A 23,697-nucleotide genomic window follows, 5' to 3' on the forward strand; every position below is an offset into this window, starting at 1 on the left:
TGGCGCAGGTCTCTACAGCTGATTAGGGCTTGCGATATTTTCAAAATGCATCCTTACTCCCTTCAGTGGCGACATCACTGATGTATCACAGTACTTTTGTTTGTGACTAAATAAGTCCATTATTAATGATGTACGGTGCATTCGGAGAAAGTATTCAGACCCCTTGACTTTTTCCAGATTTTGTTACGTTACAGCCTTATTCTAAATTTAAATTAATAGTTTTTCCCCCTCTCATCAATCTACACACAATACCCCATAATGACAATGCAAAAACAGGTAAAAAAAAACTGAAATTTCACATTTACATAAGAATTCAGTATTCTTCTTGGGTATGACACTACAAGCTTGGCACGCCTGTATTTGGGGAGTTTATCCCATTTTTCTGCAGATCCTCTCAAGCACTGTCAGGTTGAATGGGGAGCATCGCTGCACAGCTATTTTCAGGTCTCTCCAGAGATGTTCAAACCGGTTCAAGTCCGGGCTCTGGCTGGGCCACTCAAGGACATTCAGAGACTTATCCCGAAGCCACTCCTGCAATGTCTTGGCTGTGTGCTTCGGGTTGTTGTCCTGTTGGAAGGTGAACCTTTGCCCCAGTTTGAGGTCCTGAGTGCTCTGGAGCAGGTTTTCATCAAGGATCTCTCTGTACTTTGCTCCGTTCATCTTTCCCTCGATCCTGACTAGTCTCCCAGTCCCTGCCGCTAAAAAACATCCCCACCGCATGATGCTGCCAGTACCATGCCTCACTGTAAGGATGGTGTCTGGTTTCCTCCAGACGTGACGCTTGGCATTCAGGCCAAAGAGTTCAATCTTAGTTTCATCAGACCAAAAAATCTTGTTTCTCATGGTCTGATAGTCATTTAGGTTTCTTTTGGCAGACTCCAAGCAGGCTGCCGTGTGCCTTTTACTGAGGAGTGGCTTCCGTCTGTCCACTCTACCATAAAGGCCTGATTGGTGGAGTGCTGCAGAGATGGTTGTCATTCTGGAAGGTTCTCCCATCTCCACAGAGGAACTCTGGAATTCTGTCAGAGTGACCATCAGATTCTTTGTCATCTCACTGACCAAGGCCTTTTATAACCTTTATTTAACTAAGCAAGTCAGTTAAGAACAAATTCTTATTTACAATGACGGCCTACCCTTCTCCCCAGATTGCTCAGTTTAGCCGGGCGTCCAGCTCTAGGAAGAATCTTGTTGGTTCCAAACTTCTTCCATTTAAGAATGATGGAGGCCATGGTCTTCTTGGGGACCTTCAATGCTGCACACATTTTTTTGTACCCTTCCCCAGATCTGTGCCTCGACACTCCTGTCTTGGAGCTCTACGGACAAATTCTTCAACCTCATGGCTCATGGCTTGGTTTTTACTCTGATATGCACTGTCAACTGTGGGACCTTATATAGACAGATGTGTGCCTTTCCAAATCATGTCCAAACTATTTAATTTAACACCGGTGGACTCCAATCAAGTTGTAGAAAAATCTCAATGATGATCAATAGAAACAAGTCTTATAGCAAAGGTTCTGAATAAATAAGGTATTTCTGTTTTTTTTTATTTTTAATACATTTGGAGAATGTTCTAAAAACCTGTTTTTGCTTTGTCATTATGGGGTATTGCGTGTGGATTGATGAGTTTTTAAAAACATTTTAGAATAATATATAGTGCCTTGCGAAAGTATTCGGCCCCCTTGAACGTTGCGACCTTTTGCCACATTTCGGGCTTCAAACATAAAGATATATAACTGTATTTTTTTGTGAAGAATCAACAACAAGTGGGACACAATCATGAAGTGGAACGACATTTATTGGATATTTCAAACTTTTTTAACAAATCAAAAACTGCAAAATTGGGCGTGCAAAATTATTCAGCCCCCTTAAGTTAATACTTTGTAGCGCCACCTTTTGCTGCGATTACAGCTGTAAGTTGCTTGGGGTATGTCTCTATCAGTTTTTCACATCGAGAGACTGAAATTTTTCCAATTCCTCCTTGCAAAACAGCTCGAGCTCAGTGAGGTTGAATGGAGAGCATTTGTGAACAGCAGTTTTGTGGCAAAAGGTCGCAAAAGGTCGCAAAGTTCAGGGGGCCGAATACTTTCGCAAGGCACTGTATATCGTAACAAAATGTGGAAAAATCACTGTATGCCATCTAGCAGACACATTTATCCAAATCGACTTACATTATAGGTGGTCTCAGGAATTAAACCCACTGTCTTGGCATTGCAAGCACCGTGCTTTACCATCTGGGCTACAGAGGATCAGAAGGACGGAATGATGATTTGTTCTAGTTTTGGAACAGCAGCCTGGTCTGTTGTACAGACAGGAAGTCCATCACTCCGGTTATCTGTGATTCACCAGAGTCTTGACAGTGATGAATCTTTATCTGAAGCAGAACACTAATGAACAGCAGTCCTGGCCCTCACTGAGGTTGTAATTAAAAGTGTTCATTGATTAACCAGATGGAAATAGAATGGATGAACAGAACAGGGACTGATGAACTGAGATGAACCAGACTGATACGTACAGTTGAAGTCAGAAGTTTACATACACGTTAGCCAAGTACATTTCAACTCAGTTTTTCATAATTTCTGACATTTAATCCAAGTAAACATTCCCTGTTTTAGGCCAGTTAGGATCATCAGATTATTTTAAGAATGTGAAATGTCGAAATAATATTAGAGAGAATTATTTATTTCGGCTTTTATTTCTTTCATCACATTCCCAGTGGGTCAGAAGTTTACATACACTCAATTAGTATTTGGTAGCATTGCCTTTAATTTTTTTTTTTACTTGGGTCAAACTTTTTGGGTAGCCTTCCACCCATTTGATACCAAGCTTTAACTTCCTGACTGATGTCTTGAGATGTTGTGTCAATATAGCCACATCTTTTTCCTCCCTCATGATGCCATCTATTTTGTGAAGTGCACCAGCCCCTCCTGCAGCAAAGCACCCCCACAACATGATGCTGCCACAACCATGCTTAACGGTTGGGATGGTGTTCTTCAGCTTGCAATCCTCTCCCTTTTTCCTCCAAACATAACGATGGTCATTATGGCCAAACATTTCTATTTTGGTTTCATCAGACCAGAGGACATTTCTCCAAAATTACGATCTTTGTCCCCATGTGTAGTTGCAACCATAGTCTAGCTTTTGTAATGACAGTGTTGGATCAAGTGCTTCTTCCTTGCTGAGCGGCCTCTCGGGTTATGTCGCTATAGGACTCGTTTTACTGTAGATATAGATACTTTTGAACCTGTTTCCTCCAACATCTTCACAAGGTCCTTTTCTGTTATTCTGGGATTGATTTGCACCTTTTGCACCAAAGTACGTCCATCTCTAGAAGACAAAACACTTCTCCTTCCTGAGAGGTATGATGGCTGCGGGGTCCCTTGGTGTATATAGTTGCGTACTATTGTTTGTACAGATGAGCGTGGTACCTTCAGGCGTTTGGAAATTGCTCCCAATGATGAACCAGACTGGATTTATACAATTGTTTTTCTGAGGTCTTGGCTGAATTATTTTGATTTTCCCATGATGTCAAGCAAGGAGGCACTGAGTTTGAAGGTAGGCCTTGAAATACATCCACAGGTACATCTCCAATTGACTCTAATGATATCAATTAGCCTATCAGAAGCTTCTAAAGCCATGACATAATTTTCTGGATTTTTCCAAGCTGTTTGAATTCAAACAGTTTTAGAAACTTCAGAGTGTTTTCTATCCAAATCTATTTATTATTTTTTATTTTTATTTCACTTTAACCAGGTAGGCAAGTTGAGAACAAGTTCTCATTTACAATTGCGACCTGGCCAAGATAAAGCAAAGCCGTTCGACACATACAACGACAGAGTTACACATGGAGTAAAACAAACATACAGTCAATAATACAGTATAAACAAGTCTATATATACGATGTGAGCAAATGGGGTGAGATAAGGGAGGTAAAGGCAAAAAAAGGCCATGGTGGCAAAGTAAATACAATATAGCAAGTAAAACACTGGAATGGTAGATTTGCAATATAAAAATAATGGGGTGCAAAGGAGCAAAATAAATAAATAAATTAAATACGGTAGGGAAAGAGGTAGTTGATTGGGCTAAATTATAGGTGGGCTATGTACAGGTGCAGTAATCTGTGAGCTGCTCTGACAGTTGGTGCTTAAAGCTAGTGAGGGAGATAAGTGTTTCCAGTTTCAGAGATTTTTGTAGTTCGTTCCAGTCATTGGCAGCAGAGAACTGGAAGAAATAATTGGTTTTGGGGGTGACTAGAGAGACATACCTGCTGGAGCGTGTGCTACAGGTGGGAGACGAGAGCCAGCCAACGAGAGCATACAGGTCGCAATGGTGGGTAGTATATGGGGCTTTGGTGACAAAACGGATTGCACTGTGATAGACTGCATCCAATTTGTTGAGTAGGGTATTGGAGGCTATTTTGTAAATGACATCGCCAAAGTCGAGGATTGGTAGGATGGTCAGTTTTACACGGGTATGTTTGGCAGCATGAGTGAAGGATGCTTTGTTGCGAAATAGGAAGCCAATTCTAGATTTAACTTTGGATTGGAGATGTTTGATATGGGTCTGGAAGGAGAGTTTACAGTCTAACCAGACACCTAAGTATTTGTAGTTGTCCACATATTCTAAGTCAGAGCCGTCCAGAGTAGTGATGTTGGACAGGCAGGCAGGTGCAGGTAGCGATCGGTAGAAGAGCATGCATTTAGTTTTACTTGTATTTAAGAGCAATTGGAGGCCACGGAAGTTGTATGGCACTGAAGCTTGCCTGGAGGGTTGTTAACACAGTGTCCAAAGAAGGGCCAGAAGTATACAGAATGGTGTCGTCTGCGTAGAGGTGGATCAGAGACTCACCAGCAGCAAGAGCAACCTCATTGATGTATACAGAGAAGAGTGTCGGTCCAAGAATTGAACCCTGTGGCACCCCCATAGAGACTGCCAGAGGTCCGGACAGCAGACCCTCCGATTTGACACACTGAACTCTATCAGAGAAGTAGTTTGTTGAACCAGGCGAGGCAATCATTTGAGAAACCAAGGCTGTCGAGTCTGCCGATGAGGATGTGGTGATTGACAGAGTCGAAAGCCTTGGCCAGATCAATGAATACGGCTGCACAGTAATGTTTCTTATCGATGGCGGTTAAGATATCGTTTAGGACCTTGAGCGTGGCTGAGGTGCACCCAGCTCTGAAACCAGCTTGCATAGCAGAGAAGGTATGGTGAGACTCGAAATGGTCTGTAATCTGTTTGTTGACTTGGCTTTCGAAGACCTTAGAAAGGCATGGTAGGATAGATATGGGTCTGTAGCAGTTTGGGTCAAGAGTGTCCCCCCCTTTGAAGAGGGGGATGACCGCAGCTGCTTTCCAATCTTTGGGAATCTCAGACGACATTAAGGGAGGTTGAACAGGCTAGTAAAAGGGGTGGCAACAATTTCGGCAGATAATTTTAGAAAGAAAGGGTCCAGATTGTCTAGCCCGGCTAATTTGTAGGGGTCCAGATTTTGCAGCTCTTTCAGAACATCAGCTGAACGGATTTGGGAGAAGGAGAAATGGGGAAGGCTTGGGCGAGTTGCTGTGGGGGGTGCAGTGCTGTTGACCGGGGTAGGAGTAGCCAGGTGGAAAGCATGGCCAGCCGTAGAAAAATGCTTATTGAAATTCTCAATTATGGTGGATTTATCAGTGGTGACGGTGTTTCCTATCTTCAGTGCAGTGGGCAGCTGGGAGGAGGTGTTCTTATTCTCCATGGACTTTACAGTGTCCCAGAACTTTTTTGAGTTAGTGTTGCAGGAAGCAAATTTCTGCTTGAAAAAGCTAGCCTTGGCTTTTCTAACTGCCTGTGTATAATGGTTTCTAGCTTCCCTGAACAGCTGCATATCCCGGGGGCTGTTCGATGCTAATGCAGAATGCCATAGGATGTTTTTGTGTTGTTTAAGGGCAGTCAGGTCTGGGGAGAACCAAGGGCTATATCTGTTCCTGGTTCTACATTTCTTGAATGGGGCATGTTTATTTAAGATGGTTCGGAAGGCATTTAAAAAAATATCCAGGCATCCTCTACTGACGGGATGAGATCAATATCCTTCCAGGATACCCCGGCCAGGTCGATTAGAAAGGCCTGCTCGCTGAAGTGTTTCAGGGAGTGTTTGACAGTGATGAGTGGAGGTCGTTTGACCGCTGAACCATTATGGATGCAGGCAATGAGGCAGTGATCGCTGAGATCTTGGTTGAAGACAGCAGAGGTGTATTTAGAGGGCAAGTTGGTTAGGATGATATCTATGAGGGTGCCCGTGTTTAAGGCTTTGGGGAGGTACCTGGTAGGTTCATTGATAATTTGTGTGAGATTGAGGGCATCAAGTTTAGATTGTAAGATGGCTGGGGTGGTAAGCATGTTCCAGTTTAGGTCGCCTAGCAGCACGAGCTCTGAAGATAGATGGGGGGCAATCAGTTCACATATGGTGTCCAGAGCACAGCTGGGGGCAGAGGGTGGTCTATAGCAGGTGGCAACGGTGAGAGACTTGTTTTTAGAGAGGTGGATTTTTAAAAGTAGAAGTTCAAATTGTTTGGGTACAGACCTGGATAGTAGGACAGAACTCTGCAGGCTATCATTGCAGTAGATTGCAACACCGCCCCCTTTGGCAGTTCTATCTTGTCTGAAAATGTTGTAGTTTGGGATTAAAATGTCAGAATTTTTGGTGGTCTTCCAAAGCCAGGATTCAGACACAGCTAGAACATCCGGGTTGGCAGAGTGTGCTAAAGCAGTGAATAGAACAAACTATCAATGAATAATATACATATATTATATTCTTGGCATGAGTAGCAGGAAGTTGAAATTGGGCACGCTATTTATCCAAAAGTGAAAATTCTGCCCCCTAGCCCCAAGAGGTTAATAAAACTCTTTTTTCAACCACTCCACACATTTCTTATTATTAACTACAGTTTTGGCAAGTCGGTTAGGACATCTACTTTGTGCATGACACAAGTCATTTTTTCCAAAAGGTGTTTACAGGCGGATTATTTCACTTATAATTCACTGTATCACAATTCCAGTGGGTCAGAAGTTTACATACAATAAAGTTGACTGTGCCTTTAATGACTCCAACCTAAGTGTGTGTAAACTTCTGACTTCAACTGTAGCAGTATACATACACTTTGACATTCGTATTTACTTGTTCTTTCATTGTCTTTTGGTCTTTCTTCATCAGAACCCACAGTATTTTTCACATTCTAATTACAGTGGCCAACCTAATCCGTCTGTTACCCTGACCCTCACCTGACACCCTCAGTCTACATCTTTCCCTTTCCTCCTGATAAATTATACTGTGAAACAGTGATCATACTTTGACCTCTGACTTCCTCAGCTTGGGGGTGTGTTGAGAGATACAAGGGCTTGATTAAATCCGCAGCACTGACATTTAAAGACGATGTTTCCGCATTCGCGGAGACTGCATTCATTGTAAACGCTGCATATTTCAGGTCAATTGGAAATGACCTTTAAATTTCAAGCATGCTATAGCGCTGAATTGACAACAGAACGGAATCGACAACAGAACGGCTTGAACAGGGCTTGAACAGAAGAAAATATGCCTTCTGGAGTGGCCCAGTCAGTCCTGAACTCAACCCGATTGAGATGCTGTGGCATGACCACAAGAGAGTGGTTCACACCAGACATCCCAAGAATATTGTACAACTGAAACCTGTTTTGAAAAGAGGAATGGTCCAAAATTCCTCCTGACCGTTGTGCAGGTCTGATCCGCAACTACAGAAAACGTTTGAGGTTATTGCTGCCAAAGGAGGGTCAACCGGTTATTAAATCCAAGGGTTCACATACTTTTCCCAGCCTGCACTGTGAATGTTTACACGGTGTGTTCAATAAAGACATGAAAAATCATAATTGTTTGTGTGTTATTAGTTTAAGCAGACTGTGTTTGTCTATTGGTGTGACTTAGATGATCAGATAGATCAGATACAATTTTATGACCAATTTATGACCAATCCAGGTAATTCTAAAGGGTTCACATACTTTTCCTTCCCACTGTAGATATCATACCTCAATGCTGAATGCACACTTTCGATCGAGAACACAAAGAACAATCCAAGACTGATATCCTGACTTGAGGACAATACAGTCTTGCTCTCTGTGCAGCATACGACTTGTTACCTAGTTTACCAAAGGCGATGTGTTTAACAGAGATGGTGTTCCATTTCAGGACATTGCAGTTCCGGCAATGACTCCCCATGGCGTAATTATAATGACCATCAGCGATAATAAGTCAACCTCCAGTGAAAGGTAGGAATCTGTTTTCTGTAACTTGGAACAGAGGACATCACTCCTTTCGGTGCGTAGAGGCTAGACACAGAACGTTTTGCTTAAAGGGCAAGTGACTGTGCAGATGGATTGTGCCTTCATCTGACTACAGCTATCCCACTTTTCCAGAGATGCACGTCTGTCCAGTTGGGGCTGTTCTTTACTGCAGGACAGAATCAAACACCTCATTATGAAAGGTCATGACTTTCATGCCTTCTTTTGACCTTTAGATTTGTAATGGCAAACTCAGTGAGGGAGACAAAGTCACTGTTACAGCCCTAAGGGTCAATGGCCAATGACCCAAGAAGCTCTCTGGAATAGCTGGGGCAAATCATATCAGAATTTAGTCTCTTTGGCTGCCATTATAAAAGGAATTCCCCTGACAGGCTGCCAGAATGGGGTTTTGGGATAAATGCCAAAAATAAGATGCTAGGTTAACACAGGCTTAGAAGATACATTTAGTTCTATGTGAGGTAATATCAGTCAGTTATCATGACCTTCATGAATTATGAAGCCTTTATGTGCTTTAGGTGTTTGTTTTGAATACATAAATTATTCAAAATTCACAAAAAGTGATGTTAGCTGATGAACAAAATGTACAGGATCTCCTAAACCTGTGCTTTGACCAATGAGTTCAATGCAATTTCATTGAAATGATGTCGACACGACGTTGATTCAACCAGTTTGTGCCCATCTTCTTCTCCTCCTCGTCCTCCATAGGAAGGCTGGATCTGGGTGAGTTGTCGCCGGCTGTAAAAGCGCCAGAAAAGAGCACCACACCTCAACAGTAGTCTGAAACAGTCCTCTACGAGGCGAGTCTCTTCCATTCCCTCACACTGCAGTTCCAGGAACCTTCCAGGAACCTTCCAGGAACCGGAACAAGTGGAACAAAAAGCTGGTGGTGTGATGCACCATTCAAATGCCATTAGCCAGCTAGCTAGCAAATGAACTGACCCGCCATCATCAGACCTGCAACTCTGTGAGTCACGACCAGATGTTTTAGTTCAAACCCATCCCGACCAACCATCTTACTTTCGTTTTTTGCCTGAAGTAACCTTCTGTCTTATGTAACAATACCAAACATAACATACATTCATGTAGATGATTAATAACAATCGGGTACACTACAGCATAGGCAACATTTTAACACAATCATGGCAAGGCTGAATCTGCGAGAATGTTTGATCAATACATATACGGCCACTAACCGATTTAATAAATACAACTGCAGTTAATTATCGTTTGTAGCAATATTTGGTTTGATTTGAATGAATTCCAACGATTTAAGGGCATGAGAACATTTTGCATCCTGCAGATTAGATCTGTCCCTACCCACCAGGTTAAAGTGTGAGGGCTCTGTGTGAGAGAGTGACTAGACCTTAGACGTTTCCTCCATTATTTCCATGTTCGCCTGTCTGTACGTAATGTTTGCTTGCGTCTTTGCGTGAATCACGGGTAATGTATGATTGACTAGGGATAAATTGACTGACTTTTTTATCAACATTTTCACAGCTGGTGTGAGCTGGTGTGTGTATGAGTTTGTGTGCCCCTTTATTCAAAGTAGACTCCTGATGCCGTAGAGGCCTTTTAATGCAGAATTGAACACACTGTATCTCTGCAACTTTTATCTGCAGAGCTTTACAGAATCAGGTTGGACACCCATATCGCCCAAAGAGTTTTGCAACCAATTCAGATTCGAATATGCTCACTCACCGTTTGTTTTGTAGAGCACTGCAATGCAGGTGCTGTTGTAACCAGTTCTGCTACATTTGATAAGTGGTACAGTAGTAGTGCACCAAAGGCCCTTACAGAACTCTCAACTTTGAGAACTTTTGATTTCTTGAAAAAACTATATATTTTTTCTTCCAGTGGTGACCAGGTGTCTGTAAAAACAATGATGTTGGGTGACAAACAATGGCTGAGTTATGAAATGCGAGATAATTAGAGAGGGTACATTGGTTGTTTTAGATTTCCCCTCTAAGACGAATATCAGGGGATAATATTATTATCTTACCATTGAGACAGACGGACCAACAAAGCACCTAAATCAACAATAAGGCTTATGGGGGACCAATACCTTTTAGTCCGTGAAAGACAGGTCTGCTGAAACGATCACAAAGCATAAGAACAGTTTCAGAATGATTTTCACCATAAAATGACTAACGTGAATAATGTTTCTGTGTTGTGGCATATTATCCTTTATACAAACAAATAGTTTATAAAAACACCAGTCTCAACTTAATGAAATGTTAAAAGTTCAATAAAAAAATGTTTCACACTATGAGGTCGAAATAACACTGTGAAATTGTGAAAATTATGATAATTCCATTTTAGTGTAAGAGCGTGTTCAGCATGACATCACAATCTGATCTGATTATTCTGACCAATGATGAGTCATCTTTTATTTGCATATGCAGGTAGGCGCTAGACTCTAGTAAATACTATCCACCAATCAGGGCTGTGTATGTAAATATATTTACATATGTATCAACACGGCCACACAATCAGTCTGAGCATTTCAATCATGAAAAAAATTACAACAAATATACAGTACCAGTCAAATGTTTGGACACACCTACTCATTCAAGGGTTTTTCTTTATTTTTACTATTTTTCTACATAATAATAGTGAAGACATAAAAAAGACGTAAAAACGATGAAATAACGCATGGAATCATGTAGTACCCAAAAAAAGAGTTATGCAAATAAAAATATATTTTTGATTTTTCAAAGTAGCCACCCTTTGGCATGATGACAGCCTTGCACTCTTGGCATTCTCTCAAACAGCTTCACCTGGAATGCTTTTCCAACAGCCTTGAAGGAGTTCCCACATATGCTGAGCACATGTTGGCTGCTTTTCTTTCACTCCACGGTCCAACTCATCCCAAACCATCTCAATTGGGTTGATGTCAGGTGATTGTGAAGGCCAGGTCATCTGATGCAGCACTCCATCACTCTCCTTTTTAGTCAAATAGCACTTACACAGCCTAGAGGGGTGTTGGGGAAATGTCCTTCGTCTCACAAAGACGTGGAGTTCTTTTGGTTGAAACCAAAAATCTCAAATTTGAACTCATCAGACCAAAGGACATATTTCCACCAGTCTAATGTCCATTGCTCATGTTTCTTGGCTCAAGCAAGTATCTTCTTCTTATTGGTATCCTTTAGTAGGGGCTTCTTTGCAGCAATTCGACCATGAAGGCCTGATTCACGCAGTCTCCTCTGAACAGTTGATGTGTTTGTTACTTGAACTCTGTGAAGCTTTCATTTGGGCTGCAATCTGAGGTGCAGTTAACTGGGTGTTCCTTTACTCTGGCGGTCCTCACGAGAGCCAGTTTCATCACAGCGCTTGATGGTTTTTGCGACTGCACTTAAAGAAACTTTAAAATGTCTTGAGATTTTCCAGATTGACTGACCTTCATGTCTTAAAATAATGATGGACTGTCATTTCTCTTTGCTTATTTGAGCTGTTCTTGCCACAATATGGACTTAGCCCTATTTAAGACCATCTTCTGTATACCACTCCTACCTTGTCACAACACAACTGATTAACTGACAAGGCACACCTGTTAATTGAAATGCATTCCAGGTGACTACCTCATGAAGCTGGTTGAGATAAGTCTTTGGTTACTACATGATTCCATATGTGTTATTTCATAGTTTTGATGTCTTCACTATTATTCGACAATGTAGAAAATAGTAAAAATAAAGAAAATTATTTCAATGAGTAGGTGTGTCCAAATGTTTAATTGGTACTTATTTTCATGCAATAAACATACAGTGATGATTACAAATATATATTTTCAACTGCATGGGGGCTTTAAATGTCTAAACATTCTATAACTAAAAAAAGAAATGTCCTCCCACTGTCAACTGCATTTATTTTCAACAAACTTAACACATGTAAATATTTGTATGAACATAAGTTCAACAACAGACATAAACTGAACAAGTTCCACAGACATGTGACTTACATAAATGGAATAATGTGTCCCTGAACAAAGGTGGAGGTCAAAATCAAAAGCAACAGTCCGTCTCTGGTGTGGCCACTAGCTGCATTAAGTACTGCAGTGCATCTCCTCATGGACTGCACCAGATTTGCTGTGAGATGTTACCCCACTCTCCCACCAAGGCACCTGAAAGATCCAACAGGTCCCAGGCGTGCTCAATCGGATTGAGATCCGGGCTCTTTGCTGGCCATGACAGAACATTCCTGTCTTGCAGGAAATCACGCACAGAATGAGCATTATGGCTGGTGGCATTGTATGCTGGAGGGTCATGTCAGGATGAGCCTGCAGGAAGGCTACCACATGAGGGAGGAGGATGTCTTCCCTGTAACGCACAGAGTTGAGATTGCCTGCCATGACAACAAGCTCAGTCCGATGAAGCTGTGACACACCGCCTCAGACAATGAAAGACCCTCCACCCCCATATCAATCCCGCTCCAGAGTACAGGCCTCGGTATAACACTCATTCTTTTGACGATAAACGTGAATCCGACCATCACCCCTGGTGAGACAAAACCGTGACTCGTTAGTGCAGAGCACTTTTTGCCAGTCCTGTCTGGTCCAGGGACGGCGGTGGGTTTGTGCCCATAGGCGACATTGCCAGTGATGTCTGGTGAGGACCTGCTTTACAACAGGCCTACAAGCCCTCAGTACAGCCTCTCTCAGCCTCTTGAGGACAGTGTGAGCACTGATGGAGAGATTGTGCGTTCCTGGTGTAACTCGGGCAGTTGTTGTTGCCATCCTGTACCTGTCCCACAGGTGTGATGTTTAGATGTACCGATCCTGTGCAGGTGTTGTTACACATGGTCTGCCACTGCGAGGACGATCAGCTGTCTGTCCTGTCTCCCTGTAGCGCTGTCTTAGGTGTCTCACAGTACGGACATTGCAATTTATTGCCCTGGCCACATCTGCAGTCCTCATGCCTCCTTGAAGCATGCCTAAGGCACGTTCACGCAGATGAGCAGGGACCTTGGGCATCTTTCTTTTGGTGTTTTTCAGAGTCAGTAGAAAGGCCTCTTTTAGTGTCTTAAGTTTTCATTACTGTGACCTTAATTGCCTACCGTCTGTAAGCTGTTAGTGTCTTAACGACCGTTCCACAGGTGCATGTTCGTTAATTGTTTATGGTTCATTGAACAAACGCGGGAAACAGTGTTTAAACCCTTTACAATGAAGATCTGTGAAGTTATTTGGATTTTTAAGAATTCTTGAAAATGGGACGTTTATCAGCTGACAAATACTTAGCAGATTCCAAGACAACGATACAGCATCACCTAGTGAGGATATGTGAAACTACACCCAGAGCATCACATAGGGCCATTTTGGCTCCCACACATCTTTGAAAAGGTGAAGGCAACACAGAGTTAGACAGAGGACTCTATGGATAAAACCTGCTTTGGCATAGACATTGCCATTGAGGGCTTTCACAATTTTTTTTTTTTGTAATAGTATTTATTAGAATTTCACAATTTTCACCCATATTAAGAGATAAAACAGAGACAAAGCAACAAAAGAAGAAAAAAAACAGCACTCACATACACATATATGCATATACATACATACATACATACATACATACATACATACATACATACATACATACATACATACATACATACATACATACATACATACACACCATTTTCCTCTTCCCGCTCGATGCTTCTCTCACCCCATCCCCATCATTGCGTCTCTCAATACATACATTTTAAACAAACTTACAAACAGAAATTAAACCAAAAAGCTCAGTTTAAACCAAGAGGTTAGGTTCCACACATGGAACGTACAGTGTAGTTCTGAAATACATAGATCCCCGCCATTCTAAGAGAATCCTTGCAGAATAATAGCTGATACCTCAGGTTCTAGGTCATTTAGATAAGGTTCCCATACGTTGTAGAACTGGTCTGTTTTAGAATACAATGTACATGTCAGATATTCCAGAGGCACCCATTCAAATAGTATCTTATGCCAATCTTTAATAGAAGGTACCTTATCACTAATCCACTGTAAAAGGATGTTTTTCCTCGCTGCGAAAGGTAAGGATGTTGTAAAGCCTCCTCTTACCCACAGAAGTAACATGCCTACTAGGGAGACCTAACAGTAAAGAAACTGGGTCCAATTCTAGATCAACCCCTAGGATCTTTTCAATTTCTTGCAGAACACCAGACCAGTATATTTGTATTTTGGTACATGACCATAAACAAAGTGTGAGGGTGCCTGTATCCGTTTTGCATTTAAGACACTGAGGAGAAGAGGAAGTGGGGCTAAAAGCATGTCTGCGATTTGGGGATATATGCAATCTGTGTATTATTCTTAATTGGGTTGCTCTAGTACGATTACATATAGATATTGTTTTTGCATATCTCCAAATGTCCTCCCACATCTCTTTGTCAATAGTAACAGACAATTCTTTCTCCCACACTTGTTTCACCCTCTGTGTGTTGACAGCAGAAAAGGACTTTAAAGCATCATAAGACTTAGACATTTTCCTTTGTGGGAAAAAAAGCATTCTTTCAATGACAGACATATCAGGGTTACCAATTAAGGTGGTGCTATTCAGAATATAATGTCTTACTTGTCGGAAGTGGAAAAAGTCCTGCTTTGGGAGTCGATATTTCTCGACCATCTGCTGAAATGACAATAACATCTGATAAGTCATTTAGTCTATGTATGCCCTTATTAAGCCAAAAGGTAAAGCCAGCATCCAGCAATCCTGGACTAAAATCTGGGTTGTTAAGAATTGGGGTAAGAGCAGAGGTTAGTTTGGACCTTCCCAGGAAGTGTTGAACTGACCTCCATACTTTGTGTGTTAAGTGTAATGGGATTATTGCAGTGATCTTCTACAGACTTGAAACTTCTGAAAAATAAAAGTCTCAATGTCTAACCAAATCGAGGTGGGCACACCACTGATAGAACCTGATATTGGGCAGGTCCAAGCCGCCCACAGAACTTGGCGCTATCACCATTTTAAAGTAGTCAACTGGGTGGGACTTCCTGTGTTATGGAAGAGATCACATGATTCTACCTCGGTCATCAGGAGAGATCAGACAATTATACTTGTGCACTAACACTAGATGGCAGTAAAAAGTAAAAATGTTTTGTTTATTATTACATCTTGTTGGCTCGGGTGTTCGATCCAGCGACTTGTTGGTTATTTGGTTCCTTCCGGTCTGCTATAGTTGTAAGCATATCATATAACAGAGGCTATTCTCTTCTACTAGTAGGGGAGGCACTAATACAACCTTGTACTTTGTAAATTCACGGAACACGCTTGAAGAACAAGTTTGCTCCTAAATATCAGCAAAGTTATTGTAGTACTAGTGCTGTAATGTAATATCTCTACATAAATTGTAGTTAACTGCTCTTACACAGGCGCCTTGCCCAGTTATGATCATGTGTTATATACAACTGCCATAGATTATATTTAGACAATCAATCATAGGCAGTTGACGTACAGTAAAGGGGGTTATAGCTTTCCAGCTGAGTGGAGGTCCTCAGATTCCTAATTAAATGTACCTGAGCTACTTACTGTACTATAACATAAGATAATATATTAGCCAACACCCAAATCACATCCAACAGGCTGCAGATATGATTGATTCCATTGGCTGTCCCTGCCTGTCACCGCAGAAGCATGTGTGGGTCAAACTTGGGAGGCATTTGGAGTTACAGGGGTGAGATGTCATGAACCTGACTGACCCGGATTACCAAAGGCTCCTGTGGCAATCCCATGAGCCACCAAATATAGCTCCTCTTATGGAGGCCAGGGTGACTTTCTCTTACCCAATCTCAAAGGGTGTACACACACACACTAACTGAATGGAGTTGAAGTTTCTTCCACAGTCCAAATAACTAAAATGCTAAAGTTAGCTTCTTTTTTAAAAATTTTTATAAAAATTGCGTATGAAGTATTACGCAGGACAAGGAGACTCAGTGAAGTTCAGTAAATGTATTTATTCATGGCAAACATTAATATTTCACATCTTTAAATTTGTACACTACCTCCAGAGGTTTAACAGTCCTTAACCATGTGTCTTTTCCAACCTGTAGATCAAAGTTAACCAACCAGTAAAAGCTAGCCAGATAGTTTTAGTCCACAAGTTGTCTTTCACGCAACGATTCAGTACCTCTCCTAGCATTCCTTTCACTCAACCCCAAATAATAAAAAATGCAACCCCTAATTTATACCCGTCAAACTGATTTAGTTTTTCAACTCACTGACAAAAATAAATATATTAGTGAATATATACTCTGTTCAGCAGAGCAGCAAGCGGAGCACGGATAAAAGATGTGAACACTTGACGACAACATGATCTAACAAATCCACAGGAGCAAGAGACAAATTAGTTGTTCTAGCAGCAGCAACATTGTCTTTTTTACAGAACATGTTCAAATATACGGTTTACACCAAAGTGCAAATAGGTATGTAGTGTATATAGCTTATACTGTATATTCATAATATGTTCTCATTTACTAAGTTCTTGCCAGGTTGAGGCTTTAGAGTATTATGGCACATTTCAAAACATTTCACAGGTCATTCTATATCAACAATAGGTCATGCAAAGTTTACGATACACTAATATATATATTTGGGTGACCAAAATGTGTAATTAATTTATACGTTAACGTTTGATAACATACATTTAAAAAGCATGACATTCATATTTGTATCAGGATATATGAAAGATAGAGCATTGCTCTCAAAGTGTGCTACCATAATCAACATTCTGAAACTGTACATCTCGGTACTCCTATGCCATAGGTCAGTGGTGCTGGGAAATTAAAAGCCTCGTTTGAGAACGAAAGACAACAGCCTGCCGAAACAATGCAGAACACAATGAAAACCAACCAATCAACCAGTGCTTTTCTATCAACTCCCCACAACCCCTTAGGAATGGGTGAATTCTCTCCTCAACTGAGCACCAAAGCAACCTTTCCCACTAATTCTTGCACCAACTGTTAGCATTTTTACATACATGTGTATATTACACACCGAGAGTACAAAACATTAGGGACACCTGCTCTTTCCATGATATAGACTGACCAGGTGAAAGCTATAATCCCTTATTGATGCAAGTTGTTAAAGGGGAAGAGACAGGTAAAAAATATATATTTTTAAGCCTTGAGACATGGATTGTGTATGTGTGCCATTCAGAGGGCAAAACAAAAGATGTAAGTGCCTTTGAAGGGGGTATGGTAGTAGGTGCCAGGCGCACCAGTTTGAGTATGTCAAGAACTGCAATACTGCTGAGATTTTCACGCTCCTGTGTGCATCAACCATGGTCCACCACCCAAAGGACATCCAGCCAACTTGACAACTATGGGAAGCATTGGAGTCAACATGGGCCAGCATCCCTATGGAACGCTTTCGACCCCTTGTAGATTCCATGCCCGACAAATTGAAGCTGTTCTGAGGGCAAGGGAGGGGGCATGGATTCCTATCCCTCGTCCGTGTTGCCCTTTCCTCAAATTTCTTCGGCATCTGGGAGACTCCCAAGGATCTTACTCTGGAGTAAGGGCCTCATGCCTCGTTAAAGCTTGGTCCATTAACTTCTGTTAGGGATTCATCTGCAGTTACTCTTAAAACAGATACCCTAGAAGTACGTGGATTTGTTTTTTATTAAATCATTTTGTACATTGAATCATTTTTTAAGTTTTACATTTTGGCTTGATTATTGTTTTGTTTTCTTAAAGACAGCGTGATCTTAGGAGGACAAGCAATGTAAGAGAGAAATGTGTGAGAGCACAGTCTACTTCACTTGGCTGTCATCATCTGCACAAACTCTGCAAGGCAGAACAAAACAGGGAGAGAAAAAAATTAGAAGAAACCCACAAGAATAAAGGGCATTCTGTTAATTAACAATGATTATGGCACATTAATAAGATTATAGGAACAAAGTAACATGAGGAATCAAGGTCTTCAATACGATTTTCAATTCAATGAGCAGTGATTCATTAAGATTGTTATGGATAACTCATTTTATTGCCTTTACTTTCAGCATCAAAGCAAAGAGAAATAAGGCACAACTGACAGGGGCAACAGTGGAAAGACAAACTTCAGTGAACTCACAGTAGATCTGAGAGGAGGAGCAGGAAGAGGGAGAGAGAGGAGGAAAAAGGAGGACGAGGAAGTGGAGGTTTTAAGAGAATCTTTAGCCCTCTGGTTTTCGCAGATCGGAAGGTACCAGAAAAGTCTTGGAAATACGGTGATATTTAGCACCACCTTGGCTTGCAACAGGCTACGGGGAGCTTCCACCTATCAGTTTCCTTTATATCTGCAAACGCACGAATGGGAGAGGGGAAGGACGTTGAGCTCACCTTCATAGTTGACCTGTCCGTCTCCGTCAATGTCGGCCTCGCGGATCATCTCGTCCACCTCCTCGTCTGTGAGCTTCTCCCCGAGGTTGGTCATGACGTGGCGCAGCTCTGCCGCGCTGATGTAGCCATTCCCATCCTACAGGGAGAACAGGCTCATTCAATAGGCAAAGAGAGAAGGCTCTTACATACAGTACTTTGACCTGATCTCATTCTGACAGGTTTAAACAAGGCTTTTCTATCAGAACGATCAGTGACATGTCCATCTTCCCTAGCAAACTGGCATTGTAGCAGTAACCAAGGCCCTTCAGGACTGTTGCACAAATGTCCAACAAAAACAATGCCTGACACAATCACACCAGTCACATCCGATCCGTCAATGAGGGTGCAAACAACCAACCGCAATACACACTCAATTTCAGTCCACACACCCAAAATCACATGGCTCTGTTTAAAAAGGGGTTGCATTATTCCAGGCTGCACCGAGCAATACAAGCCCAGGCAAATGAGCGCTCCCCATTAGGTTGTGACTCAGATTTCTACACGGCAATAAGCCCCCATCCTGCATGTGAGTAACGTTATACTCCGCTCCCAACAGACAAAGCCCTCCTCTCAGCAACACAGTGAAGACTTAACGATGATGACAAACACTGGATTACATAACATCAGGATGGCAGAGGCACAGTAGTCCATCCCACTTTCAACATCACATTCTCAGAACATGAAGTGTTAGTTTTTGTTCAATCACTTTGGTGCAATTTTCACAAGTATGTGATACATTTCCACAATTCTAAGCACAAAAATCTAAAAAAAGACAATCATAATGGCTCAAAACACTAAGCACATTTCCAATTGACGGAGTACAACAATCAAAGGGGAGCATACGTACCTTATCAAAGACTCTGAAGGCTTCTCTGATCTCCTCCTCGCTGTCTGTGTCCTTCATCTTCCTCGCCATCATCGTCAGGAACTCTGGGAAGTCGATTGTCCCGTTACCTAAGGACGAACAAGACAATATTCATTTTATGTTTGTGCACACACACACTTCATTTCATAATGAGCTGTGTTGAAATTTTTGTCAGTACATTCTGGAATGCGCCCAAAGAGAGATATCATCTTGGCATCTGAGTACACGGGCAGCACCATTGAGGTAATCTCCATTTCTAAGTAATCCATTTTCTTCTTCAATTAAGTCTATGAGTTGGCAAACAAACAAAGGTTGCAAACTACTGCCTAGATGTGTTGTTTGAACAGATATAAAAGCCAAGGTTGCCGATTTACTGCCACCGACAGTTATGGAATGTTTGCTCATGAGTATAATTCATTGACTGATCCCTCTTGATGGAATCATGTGATCATTCCATAACACGTATGGAATTCCCACCCAGTTGACTACTTTAAAAATGGTGGAAACCCTCAATGGCATCACTATAGTCCCCGGTTTCGAATCCAGGCTGAATCACATCCAGCCGTGATTGGGAGTGCCCATAGGGCGGCGCACAATTGGCCTTGCGTCGTCCAGGTTTTGGCCGGAGTAAGTCTTAACTGACTTGTGTTGTATAGCACACTGTATTACTTATACAACTAATATAAGGACAGGACATGAGTAGAAATTAACGTGGGCATTGCTTAATACGTTTCAAAGGAGGAACATTCCAAGCATTTCAACGTAGGTAAGCTACGGGGGGGATACAGGTGCCCTAAAGGGACAAAACTAGAATATCAATACACAACATATTCCTCCCCCTTTATCTTTGATGACTCATAAGGAAAAAGTAAATATTCACTGTTTTGCCTAGTGTTTTCTTTTTAACATAAGTTATCTTAATGTAAATAAATGAACTTTTCAGAATAACCTTTTCCAAACTAGGGAAAGAGGGTAGACGACCTCAGTCCCCAGACTTAACCCTGGGGTGTATTCTGCCCCAATGTCTGAGGTTAGTCTGAACTAAACAGTCAACCTGTCAGAGGGTCGTCTTTCTCTTGCAGGGTAATGACGACGTACAGGCGAGTCTACAGTCTCATTATCTCTGAGTCTGAGTGGTGATGGTGTATGCCCAGACGGGGGTGCAACAGTACATTTACATTTACATTACATTTAAGTCATTTAGCAGACGCTCTTATCCAGAGCGACTTACAAATTGGTGCATTCACCTTATGACATCCAGTGGAACAGCCACTTTACAATAGTGCATCTAAATCTTTTAAGGGGGGGGGGGTGAGAAGGATTACTTTATCCTATCCTAGGTATTCCTTAAAGAGGTGGGGTTTCAGGTGTCTCCGGAAGGTGGTGATTGACTCCGCTGTCCTGGCGTCGTGAGGGAGTGTGTTCCACCATTGGGGGCCAGAGCAGCGAACAGTTTTGACTGGGCTGAGCGGGAACTGTACTTCCTCAGTGGTAGGGAGGCGAGCAGGCCAGAGGTGGATGAACGCAGTGCCCTTGTTTGGGTGTAGGGCCTGATCAGAGCCTGGAGGTACTGAGGTGCCGTTCCCCTCACAGCTCCGTAGGCAAGCACCATGGTCTTGTAGCGGATGCGAGCTTCAACTGGAAGCCAGTGGAGAGAGCGGAGGAGCGGGGTGACGTGAGAGAACTTGGGAAGGTTGAACACCAGACGGGCTGCGGTGTTCTGGATGAGTTGTAGGGGTTTAATGGCGCAGGCAGGGAGCCCAGCCAACAGCGAGTTGCAGTAATCCAGACGGGAGATGACAAGTGCCTGGATTAGGACCTGCGCCGCTTCCTGTGTGAGGCAGGGTCGTACTCTGCGGATGTTGTAGAGCATGAACCTACAGGAACGGGCCACCGCCTTGATGTTAGTTGAGAACGACAGGGTGTTGTCCAGGATCACGCCAAGGTTCTTAGCGCTCTGGGAGGAGGACACAATGGAGTTGTCAACCGTGATGGCGAGATCATGGAACGGGCAGTCCTTCCCCGGGAGGAACAGCAGCTCCGTCTTGCCGAGGTTCAGCTTGAGGTGGTGATCCGTCATCCACACTGATATGTCTGCCAGACATGCAGAGATGCGATTCGCCACCTGGTCATCAGAAGGGGGAAAGGAGAAGATTAATTGTGTGTCGTCTGCATAGCAATGATAGGAGAGACCATGTGAGGTTATGACAGAGCCAAGTGACTTGGTGTATAGCGAGAATAGGAGAGGGCCTAGAACAGAGCCCTGGGGGACACCAGTGGTGTCTCCTCCAGATGATGTTTTCCGGTGTGTGAACTGTGTAGGACACAGGCCCCGTTTGTGCGACCACTGTGGCTGGTATCCACTTTGGACCTTTGCAGTAGTTCCGAGCAAGAACTCGCTCTCCAGCCATGAAGCTTCTGTCTTTTGCTTTGCTCCGTCTCTCCACCTGTGCTCGCTGTTGTGCTGTACAACCTGTTTCGTCTTTGGAGGTCGAGTCACGTGCAAGCTGTCTTTTCATCATGGCTGACGCAGGTGCCACTTTGATTGTAGCGTGGGGGAGTGTTTCTGTAGGTTAACAGGAAGGTGTTTAGACGCCTATTGAGGGAGCCGTTCCCTTGTGATGATTTTAAAGCTTGCTTCATCGTTTGGACAAACCTTTCAGCGAGGCCGTTCGTTGCAGGGTGATACGGCGCTGACTTGATGTGTTAAATTTCATTTGCTTCCATGAATGACCAGAACTCTTCAGACACCAGTTGGGGGCCATTATCACTAACGAGTTGTGTTGGCAAGCCAAAGCGACTGAAGATTGACCGTAGCTCTTTGATGGTTCTCTCTGCTGAGGTGCTCTTCATCACTGTGACCTCAGGCCATTTGCTGTGTGCGTCAACTACAACTAAGAACATACGATCCTCCAGTGGGCCTGCATAGTCTATGTGGACTCGCTGCCAAGGCTCCTCTGGGAAGTTCCATGGGTGGTGGCGCTAGCTGAGGCATGTTCATCTTTTGACACGCAGAACATGACTTGACCTGGTCTTCGATAGCTGCGTACAGACCTGGCCACCAAAAGTAGCTGCGTGCAATCTCCTTCATTCGCACCATGCCACAGTGCCCTGAATGGAGTTCTTCAAGCACCTGCCTTCTCAGTGGCAGCGGTGACTCGAAAACCCCACAGCAAGCATCCAAACTGAACGGTGAACTCGTTTCTCCTCACTAAGGTTGTAGGCTGTCCGACATCTCTACTTCTTTTCCACGAGTGACAATGTCCACGACCTCAGACATCACTGGATCAGTGTGAGTGAACCTTTTCACTTGGACAGTTGTCACTTCCTTGGAGTAGAAGATTTCAGCCTGGGAGTGCTCAGTGTGTGCGACAGGTAAGGGAATACCCCTGTATTGGACAAAAATGAATGGCATGTCATTGGCATCGGACAAACCATATACACATTGGCCAATACCACCCAATTCGGCGTTGATTCATCCAAAGTGTATTGCAAATGCCATATGGTAATTGCCAGTTGTAACACTTTAAAAATTCAACAGGGGGCAAATGCGCTCCACCGGGGTTTTTCATATTGGATATGTAACCCAAATTAATGTCCAAAAGTAAAATTTTGAAAAAATGAACTTTTTTTCAAAAACTTATCACCCCTTAAAAAAGTGCTTTCTGGACCGTTTTTCGAAATTCTTTCGATTTTTTTGTCAATTACACATGTGTAAGAACTGTATGAATATACTTTTGTCCAATTTTATTATCATAATTTAAAAAAAAAAAAATTATATGCGCATAAGGAATATGTTTTGTCCAATTCCAATATGATTTCATAGGAAGTCAAAAGTCAAAAATGTCAAAATTTTGTAAAAAACTTCACACACCCATAAAAAAGTGCTTTCTGGACCGTTTTTCGAAATTCTTTCGATTTTTTTGTCAATTACACATGTGTAAGAACTGTATGAATATACTTTTGTCCAATTTTATTATCATAATTTTTTTAATTTTTTTATATGCGCATAAGGAATATGTTTTGTCCAATTCCAATATGATTTCATAGGAAGTCAAAAGTCAAAAGTCAAAAATGTCAAAATTTTGTAAAAACTTCACACACCCATAAAAAGTGCTTTCTGGACCGTTTTTCAAAATTCTTTCGATTTTTTGTCAATTACACATGTGTAAGAACTGTATGAATA

The 23,697-nt window shown here is 42.3% G+C and overlaps 2 protein-coding genes across 7 annotated transcripts in view; one reads left to right on the top strand and one right to left on the bottom strand.

Annotated features, from left to right (window-relative positions):
- Window positions 1–23,697, top strand: part of LOC118385945 (prostacyclin receptor-like) — a 121,007-nt gene that overhangs the window by 48,887 nt on the left and 48,423 nt on the right. The window lies entirely within an intron of this gene.
- LOC118385965 (calmodulin-1) overlaps window positions 16,224–23,697 on the bottom strand; it is a 28,386-nt gene continuing 20,912 nt past the window's right edge. The window contains exons 4-6 of the mRNA XM_035773244.2: window positions 19,494–19,600; window positions 18,608–18,743; window positions 16,224–18,073 (exon numbers count right to left, since the gene is read on the bottom strand). Coding sequence (XP_035629137.1) covers window positions 18,045–18,073; window positions 18,608–18,743; window positions 19,494–19,600 — 272 coding nt within the window. The 3' untranslated portion in view covers window positions 16,224–18,044. The remainder of the gene's footprint in view (window positions 18,074–18,607; window positions 18,744–19,493; window positions 19,601–23,697) is intronic.

Source organism: Oncorhynchus keta, chromosome 1, assembly GCF_023373465.1.
Source record: "Oncorhynchus keta strain PuntledgeMale-10-30-2019 chromosome 1, Oket_V2, whole genome shotgun sequence".
NCBI lineage: Eukaryota > Metazoa > Chordata > Actinopteri > Salmoniformes > Salmonidae > Oncorhynchus > Oncorhynchus keta.